The sequence below is a fragment of the Epinephelus lanceolatus genome, chromosome 10, assembly GCF_041903045.1.
Source record: "Epinephelus lanceolatus isolate andai-2023 chromosome 10, ASM4190304v1, whole genome shotgun sequence".
NCBI lineage: Eukaryota > Metazoa > Chordata > Actinopteri > Perciformes > Serranidae > Epinephelus > Epinephelus lanceolatus.
In genome coordinates, this window is record NC_135743.1 from 36,576,312 (window position 1) to 36,586,001 (window position 9,690).

The following is a 9,690-nucleotide window of genomic DNA, read 5'->3' on the forward strand; positions in this document are numbered from 1 at the left end:
TTTTGAATGAGAATTTATTACAGCCAGCAGTTTACAATACAAATCACCTTTCAAAATACTCAGCAACCACCTTCCTGAAACATGGCTGATAACTCTGAGCACTGACACAGTAAAATGACATAAAACAGAGGAACGCATTCAGATTTATAACCTCAATTTTTCTCTATTTTGCTATTTTTTTTTCAACAAACTTTTGTTTATGATCAAGGTCTAGTCAAACCATTTCTAGACCTGGCAGATTCAATAGTTTTCTTCTTTTTTTAAGAAATAATTTATCATTTTGCGATGTTTTCAGAGTTTTAGGTTTTTCAATGTTTAATATTTTTTTCTCTTTTTCCATCGGTGAAGCAGGTTTCAAAATGCTCAATCTGAAAGACAAACAAAGAAAGAATGTCGATGCTTATACTGTATTTCATTTACTTAGGACATGTTCTGTATAATTTCCTATCATCTGCTTTATCTAATACTTCTATCATAAGAATAAAATCCCTGCGCGCACACACACCTTAGACACTGGGAACACCAGCGGGAGTGGTAGACTTCTGAGCAGCCTCCTTGGCCTGGTGGGCCTGAAGCACAGCAACAGCCTCATCCACCTGCAACAAGCAAACACTTAATAAATCACTGCATGTGAAGCATTACAAGCGATCTCCGTCAAGCAGCATGACCAGTTAATCAATTGAGTCCTTTTTTGTGAAGATGCTGCACCCAGGCATGAAAATTTAGATGGAAAAGATTTTTTTAAACTGGTAAAGGAGAAATTTACCAAGACCAACAGGCTTCTGGAGATCTATCTGATAGATTAATCATTAACTGACCTTTGAGCGCAGCGACTCAGGTGACTCGAGCATGTGGAGAAGTTCTGAGTTGTCGATCTCCAGCAGCATACCGGTGATCTTGCCTGCCAGGCTGGGGTGCATGCTCTGGATCAGGGGGAACAGACGCTCACCTGAAAGAAGAAAAAGTCATTATCAACTATGGTATTTACAATGTATGAAACTAGACTTAAAGGTATACTTCATCCACAAAATGACCATTTGCTAAACAATTGCTCACTCCGTGTTACCTTAAATTTGTGAAGAAAACGTTTCCCTCTCATGCCAGGAGTTTTACATATTACAAGTTTTTAACAAAAATGCATGTGTTTAGGAAGAGCTGGGTATATGGCTGGATAAATGAGAAACAAGTTTGTAAATAGATGATTTGATGTAGTTTGGCTGTTGTTAAATGGCCTCCTCTATACTTCAATTCATCAAGATTTGTCTCAGTTCAGAGATTCTTCATTCACTATACAGGCATGCGAGAAAAAGTTCATTTGTGGGTGAAGTTTTCCCCTTTATGTGTCAAATTACTTGGTCAGCAGGAAGAATGCTATTCTATCTACATGTTCAAAACAGTTTGTTGGTTCCTTGTAAATCTTCAAGCACATGGTGAACTTACCCAGCATCTGCTTCTGTTCCTGAGGAGGGGCAGCAGCCAGCATAGAGGCAGTCAGGGGCTCCTGTCCTTGGACATGGACAGCAGGCTAAAGAAGGAAAACAGATTAGAATCCTTCTTGACAAGTCCTGGTTACTGATCTTGGCATATTTGAGCCCTTTCAGAAACAAAAAGGTGATATCCATGTCTGTCATTGAAACAATATCAATTTTTTAGTCCCTTATACTGAAGACATTAAGGTCAATGGGCCACCCACCTGCTGCATGGTGACCTGTGGCTGGGAGGCCATGTGCTGCTGGGGGTTGCGCACACCGGCAGCATATTTGTATTGGGGCATGGCGCGCACTGGGGCGGCAGTGGCTGAAGCACCGGCAGGGCGTTGGCTGAGGGCCTGGGTGGCTAAGGTAGAAGGAGAAAAAGGCACTTCATCAAAACTGCATTGAGTGATTAACAAGCAGAAACAGATAAACAAAATGCAGAAGATCTGTGTTCTGAAAGCTGAAATACGTACGCATACGCTGGGAAGCCATCATGCGTGGGACCTGGGTGTTGGTGGTGGCAGTGGGACGGATGGTGTTGAAGGTCTGGGGCCTGGGAGCTGATGGGCGCATAGCATTGGGCATGTTTTGGAAGTCTGATGGAAGAAGGAACAATATTAGAGATTCAAACTGCAGTCCAATAAACAGAATGGACAAACTGCTGATTATAATAATTGGTAATGATCACATGCAATGCTTCTACTTACGCTGAGGACGCACTCCTTGTGTAGCCCAACGGGGGCTGGGGCGGAGTTGGGCCAGCTGGTTGGCAGAGTAGTATGCAGCACGGTTCTGGGCCTGATGGGGACAAAGACAGATATATCATTACATGGTCTCTTAAAGCCAAGGTACTGAAACATTTTTTCCTATTATCCATTTTCTTACATCCAACAGTTTACACCAGTGAGTGTGATTACATGAAAAAGAATAATCTGTTTTAGAGGCTTGTCCCGGTTGTGATCATCATGCTATACGCCCAATATACATCCCAGTTTCTCTCAGAGTACTTCAGCTAACATATTTGGGTTACTCACAAACGGAATATGGTGTTTACATGCTCTAATGCATAATGGGGATACACAAAAATCCTGATCATAAAGAGTGGAGTTATTCACATCCATGTAAACCACTTAGTGATTCTAATTCTAAACTAACTAATCTAACTAATGCCTCATTTCCACTGCCTAGAACAGCTGGACTCGACTCACTTTTGGTACCAGGTACATTTCTGGATTTACCACTGCTGATAGAAACCCGTCACTATATGTGGGATTCTTAGTTGATTGGCATAGTGACACCACATAAAACTGCTGTCTTTGTCAACACTGGATCCTTTCATCCACAACCAAACACATATCTGCACCTTGTAAACTGACCATGGCAGGGTTCTGCTGGCTGCCATTTTTAAAATCTTGGTCAAATGAACAAAAAAAATTGTGGTCTCCATTGACGGTAGCTTTGCTATTTAAAAATGGAAAACTTGTGCAGGACACAGGACAGTGTATTGCACAAGTGACAATTCTAGTGATGACTCTGACCAATTAGTGGTCTGAAGTGTTTACGACTCGACCTTCTCGTATTGGCTAAACTTGACTGGAACCTCAACGGAGTCCAGCACCAGGTACGGTCCACAACTTGTCAATGGAAAACCAAAAAACAGTGAGTTGAGTAAAGTCGAGCCGTACATTGCGGTGGAAAACAGGCATATGTAGCATGATTTTAAGTAGGAACAAGGTAATCAAATATGCTACAATGTACGTCATGTATACACTGCAAATTGGTCAGGGGGGTAAGAGACTCACCTGAGGTATAGCCGCCATGAAATAGCCTGAGGGTGGGGCAGGCTGATATGGGTTGAGGACCGGGTTGGGCACAGCGCGAACTGTGGCCATCCTCTGCATGTACTGGTTGGTTAGATGTGCCTGGCGCTCCTCCTTGCGCTGGGCCAGGGCCACATACAGTGGCTTTGTTGCAACAATGCGCCCATTCATCTCTGTCACAGCTTTAGTGGCCTCCTCGGGGGAAGAGAAGCACACAAAGCCAAAGCCTTTGCTGCGACCACCCTCCATCATCACCTATGGGAGAACATGATCAGCATTTGATTAATGACCATCTTTTTTATCACCATAAAACTACATTACAATCTAAACAACTGCAGTCAAATTCAATTTGAAGTCAAGCAATGAAACACTGCAGCATTACAAATTAAGTACTTGAGTCTTTACCTTAGCACTTGTAATGGTTCCGAATGGAGAGAACTCTTTACGCAGGCGCTCGTCATCTAGACCATCATCCAGGTTTTTCACATACAGATTGACACCCTGGTTTATGGAAAATGACAAAGAGATTATAATGTTGTGTAACAAATCAGTAATAATTTGAATCAGCTTTTAGTCTTGTAGAGCAGGTCATGATTGTATCTGTTAACGGACTAGGTAAAATGGATGGCATAAAATTGCGCTGCTGACACAGCTAAACTCCTCAAGCGTTTGCACCAATATCACTGCTATTCAGAATTTCAACAACCAGGCCCAGTAGGTGTTGTATAGACAAGATATGCCCCCTTAAGAAATAACTTATCACTAAGTTTGGGGCGTTTATTGGTTCAGAGTGCTTTTTTTCAACTTAATTTGTGAAGTTGGTGTGACCAAACTAAATTGAGCTTATAACTTGCCCTTTAAAAATGTGTTGTGTTGAATGAAATCACTAGGACAGCGTAGTAGGCCAACAAACCTGGTATCTGGTCATGCGATCCTGTTTCATCTGCTCGAATTTACGCTTGAGCTCATTCTGGCGCTCCCCTTTCTTCTGTGCGCGGCCCACATACACCTGCCTGCCATTCAGTTCTTTACCATTCATGTCGTCCACAGCCTGCAATTAAATAAACAACAGAGCATTGAAACTAACTAAGCAGAAGCGATGTATCATTTGTATCATCAACAGAGGTTCAGTGAAAAATCAGAGCATTTTCATTTTCCAATAATTTAGATACGTTTGATGGGGCAATGTCCCCTAAGAGGAGAACCAGGGGTTGATCCTTACCTTCTGTGCATCTTCATGTCTCTCAAAGCTGACAAAACCAAAGCCCTTGGATTTGCCACTCTCATCAGTCATAACCCGGATACTGAGTGATGGTCCTACAAAATACAACAGCTAATCAATACAAAACAACAACCAAAATAACACTGGTGACATGTTTGATTGAAAACACTTTGTGTCTCTGAAGTCAAATCATTGTCGTACCATATTTGCCAAACAACTCCTTCAGCTTCTCATCATCCATGTCCTCCCCAAAGTTCTTGATGTAAACGTTGGTAAACTCTCTGGCACGTGCCCCAAGCTCAGCCTCCCTCTCTTTGCGTGACTTGAAGCGCCCAACAAATCTGTTGGTCAAAATAAAAATATCAGAACCAGTAACATACACCAGAACAAGACATACCCTAATTCCTTTTAACAGTGATATTCCAATAACCTTTGCTGGAATATCAATGGACAACCCGGAGGTGAATTTTTCCTCTACTGTATTTTGTTGGACCAAATTCTTCTCCAACCAAGTTATTCAGATTGATGAAAATACATGACATGGCTGTCATTCACCACTAGTTGTTGGATTTAAAGCCAGTCAAAATGGAAACTGCTAATAGCACCTTAGAGGACACATTTAAATGTGGTGGTAACATAAGCTTTGGCAACAAGTGAACGTAATATGCAGTGTGGACTGCAGGAAAGATCTGAATTCAATCTAATTAGCACAGAAATCGTTCTCAATGGCACTAACTTGCAATGGTAAACTGGGCTGCCTATAGTCGTGCTTCCCAGTGTTTAATATAACAATAAAACCCTTAGATATTAATTACAAAACACCCAAATACTGTACGGTACGTTCCATACTTATAATGCTTTAAGGTGTTTACAACGTGGCCCAGTTCTCTAGGATGTTTGCCTTTCCTTACTTGGTGTTATAAAAACAGAAAGTACATTGGGCATGACTGGAAATGGATTTGTGGACAAGATGCAGTTAAACACAAATTTGGGTTAGATGTAAAATTCATGTTAATCTGACTCTCCCAGAATATTTGTTTATACGAGAGTAATTGTAGTCCCACTTACACTTTTCTGTCATTGAGCAACATGCCATTCATTTTCTCAATGGCCCGCTCAGCAGCCTCGTGGGTCTCAAAGTGCACAAAGCCGTAACCCTTTGAGCCATTTTCATCACAAACCACCTTGGAGAGGGGAGATTTGAGCATGTCAAGACAATCCCAAACACCATGCATTTAAAAACACACACACCCAAACACGCACACACAATCAGTTTCAATCTGGTGCAATCTTCAGTCATGCAAATTACGGGTCTGTATGTAAACAACTCAAACACAAAAACAGAGGCAAACAAAATGAATCCTACTCCACTTACCTTGCATGAAAGGATGTTTCCAAATGCAGAGAAGGTGTCGTAAAGGGCCTTGTTATCAATGGACTTGTCCAGGTTCTTGATGAAGATGTTGCCCACCCCACTCTTCCTCAATGAGGGATCACGCTGAGACCACATGATGCGGAGGGGTCTGCCTTTGATCACATCAAAGTTCATGGTGTCCAGGGCTCGCTCAGCTGAAAACAGGCCCAGAAGTGTTAAGACTTCTGATGACACTAGAAGTCTGATTTATATTTCGTCTATTAACATTACGTCTGTACCTCTACAGAACTTAAACAATTACAGATGCGTGACATGTTCGATACTTAACGTTAATCTGCGTCACACCAACGTGTTGACTAAAACACCAATAGTGCCAACACAGGTACTGTAACATGGCACACAACGTTACACGATCAAAATGGAGTTACAAGGTGCCACATTCCTCGTAAGCTGTCCTTGCGGTTTCGTTATGATACACTTACCATCGGCGGGCTGCTGGAAGTTGACATAGGCATAGCCGAGGGAACGGCGGGTGATCATGTCTCTGCACACCCTGATGGATAGAATGGGCCCGGCCGGGCTGAATTTCTCATAGAGCATGGCCTCGGTAACGTCTGGATGCAGGTCTCCCACATAAAGGGAAGCCATTGGGTAGCTAGGCGCGCTGGGATTCATGGCGATGCGTGTTCACAGGCAAAACGACAACTGTAGGTTTAACGTTAAACGGACTAGAAATTTAGTCGATAACTATCACTGCCAATACCCTCCTCCTATAAAGAGAGGTTCCTATCCCTGTCTCTTCACTGGCTTCACAAATATTAGCTCAGAAACATGTACTAGCTATATGAGCAGTTAGCAACGTGGGCTAGCCGATTAGCAAAATGTCGGAGCGTGGCCTAACCGTTGCGGTACGCAGTGCTCACAATTTTGAAAATGTAGTCTGTCACAGTCAGTTGATAAGCTAATTTCCGATAGTAAACGAAACAATTGTTATCATTTACAATTATGACTAGAATGACAAAGTCCTTAAGAGGGAGAAATAAGCGGTTAACAATATAACTGACTAACGTTAATCACCCACGCTTTCAACAATAACGCTAACGGCTTGGCTTGCTAACGTTTCTTCTCGTTTCCGTCTTTCGTTCTTTTTCGAAGGCAGCGTCTTCTTCGCGTTGCTTGGGTTGGCAAATGAAATCCTGCTTCACCGATTTTTATTTTTCTTAAAAAAATATGTCTGCGTGTGCTCTCTAGCTTTTGGTTTGTTTCATAATAATAAAATGTGTGCCGAGACTAGCTCCGGAGCACACCCTACGCAGACGGATTACGGGAATGAAAGGAAGGTCGGCGGAGGTTGTTTCCCGATTCTAGTCGAAACCACGGCGCGTTCATCACCAAGGGTGACGTCACCCATCTCGCGATATTTCACATTTCACTTAATTTCGAGCAGCAGTACACTGACTCTCTTTAATAATTTGAAATGTGGAGTGCTCGCTTAAAGTTGGCCTCTCCAACAGGTAAGAAATGTGTCGACGGTCAGCTGGGTCAATAGCCTGACTCATATTCACTGCCCTATTTTCTAAAGTCCCTGTGGCAGCAAAACTGTGACCCTAATATTCACAGCATATTATTCATTAATGTAATCACGTTTAATCTATCTATCTATCTATCTATCTATCTATCTAATAGCTTGCATTTCTAAAGTGTAAGAGACAGGTCGTTTTTTTTTGGAGGGGGGCATATCACAGCCAGAAACTGTAAGAAAAAAAGAAAGAGGGAAAAAGAGAAATTATTGTCATATTTTCAAATTCTTTCATTCTTTTCAAGTTTTAACTTTCAACCATCAGAGGTTAAGTTTTTGATTTTAATAACATCCACCGTCCCAAGTTGCTTAATATATTGCCTTTGTTGTGTTTACCTCATAATGTTTGCTCATTGCATTGGCTACGATGCCTACATTTGGTGTGAATATAAAAGAAATATGGTTATTTGTGGTGAAGCAGAGGTCATGCATTTCTTCCCAGTCAATCAGGGAGGCTCAAGGAAAAATATTTGGGAAGGGCTACAATAAAAAAAAAATAATTAAAAAAAAAACAAGTCACGCCTGAGCCATCCCACTCCTCTCCCAGTTAAGTACAGTCCCTTAATGAAAGAATATTCATTTGTTGCAATTGATCTCCCCATGAAAGCTATTTACATCCAATCAAAATGAAGAAAGCAGAACTATCCATTTAACAATTATCTACATAATATCTTGGAGTTAGTGTCATGAAATCCTCTCATCTTCTAAAAAACATTATTTCTCTGGTTAATATTTCAAAAAATAACACCTAACTGCAGAGTAAATAGATTTAAAGGGGAACACCAGCTAAATTAAAATTTCCAATATATTGCTGACCTCAGGAAGTTCAATCAATAATTGTGAAGATGAGCAGCTGTTTCTCCAAGACAGACACCAGAGACGTAAAGTGTCAAACTTGTTATGTCATCAAGTAAAAGTCTGGAGCTGCTACTTAGACAATGAGCAGGAGTGTGATTTTTTTGGACCCACAGAATGTTTGTTTTCCTTTTTATACCCAAATGAGCTTTAATCTTTTGTAGTGGTGTTAGTTATAAAACAGAAAATGTACCCATATACTCAGAACATTGCCCCTGGGTTCTCCCATACTTCTTTGCCACCAACATGTACCTGTTTCCCTTTTTGTTACCGGACAATGTTTGAACTGTTCAGAGCATTTCCACCAAGAATAAACTGGTTCAAAGTCAGAAAAGCGGGGTGCATACAACCATGAATGTCATGCACTGTTAATTCAATGTTTTTGTTTTTTTAGTAATGTGCCTTTTTATTTTCACTAATAATATGTTGGATCCATTATATGTCAATTTTCCAATATATTTTGATTTTTGGAAAAGAGAAAAAACCTTAAAAACTTAAAATCAAACAGTAATTTGGTGTCCCCCTGCAGTAACTCTGAGGACCCCCTAGGGGTCACAGATCCACTGTTGAGGACCCATGCCCTATGACATCATAAATTTGAGTTGTAGCACTCTTAGTTCATGGAATCTGTTCATGTTTAATGTTTTTGGACTGTCTTAGACCATAGGAATAACCTGTATGAAATCTTTTAATGGGCATAGTTCCCCTCTGTAAGAACGTTTTTGTTTCTCTATAGATTGAAAGGAAGTAATTTAGATGTAGTTCTGTTTCATGGCAGCTGCATCAGCTCTGTCGAATATCCTCCCCTTGTCTGTGGACATAAATAAAATCAATTTGTGTCTCCAGCACATACTTTGGACTGTTATGGCTTGTCATGTGGTACTCACCTTGACTGAAATAAAAGTGGATCTATTTTGGCAGCCACAGTCAGCTCTGCCAAATATCACACCCTCTCTGTACGTGTGTGGACACCTCAAGTGGCGTTACCTCCACATAACAGTATGTTATTTAGTGTTACTTTGAAGAGGACAGTTAAAGAGTTCACCTGCAGAAATGTAAACCAGTCTTATCACGGAAATTGTATTCTAATCCAGTCTAATACAACTGATCTTGATTTACTTGACACATAAGGTGCTTGATACGTGTATTCCAGCAGGGCCTTGGAAAAAAAACATGACAGTAATGTCTTTTATATGTGAACTTTTAACTACCTAATAAATGCATGTTAAATGTCAGAGCCTATTTTTATGCATCACCCACAGGGTACAGTTGAATGTGTTGCCTTGATTACACTTGTGTGTAGAATGACTGAGGTCAAACTCTTCCCTGCAGAGGATGCACCATTTACTGTATTTCTGTTCACT

General features: G+C 41.0%; 1 protein-coding gene across 1 annotated transcript; it reads right to left on the minus strand.

Moving 5' to 3' along the window:
• Positions 1–7,285, minus strand: LOC117265997 (polyadenylate-binding protein 1A-like). The gene is made up of 15 exons (XM_033640869.2): positions 6,375–7,285; positions 5,893–6,086; positions 5,586–5,701; positions 4,719–4,858; positions 4,518–4,612; positions 4,209–4,346; positions 3,701–3,796; positions 3,278–3,550; positions 2,183–2,273; positions 1,949–2,071; positions 1,694–1,836; positions 1,441–1,525; positions 819–949; positions 506–596; positions 1–368 (listed from the first exon to the last, which is right to left on the minus strand). The coding sequence occupies exons 1-14, from the start codon at positions 6,565–6,567 to the stop codon at positions 507–509; spliced, it is 1,908 nt and encodes a 635-aa protein (XP_033496760.1). The 5' UTR covers positions 6,568–7,285; the 3' UTR covers positions 1–368; position 506.
• Between the last annotated feature and the right edge of the window lie 2,405 nt (positions 7,286–9,690).

Coding starts and splice junctions, on each gene's coding strand:
- LOC117265997 (XM_033640869.2), bottom strand. CDS start 6,567: ATGAATCCCAGCGCGCCTAGCTACCCAATGGCTTCCCTTTATGTGGGA. Junction 3,551..3,700: donor GAACCATTACAAGTGCTAAG/GTAAAGACTCAA, acceptor GTTCTCCCATAG/GTGATGATGGAGGGTGGTCG. Junction 950..1,440: donor GGAACAGAAGCAGATGCTGG/GTAAGTTCACCA, acceptor TTCTTCTTTCAG/GTGAGCGTCTGTTCCCCCTG.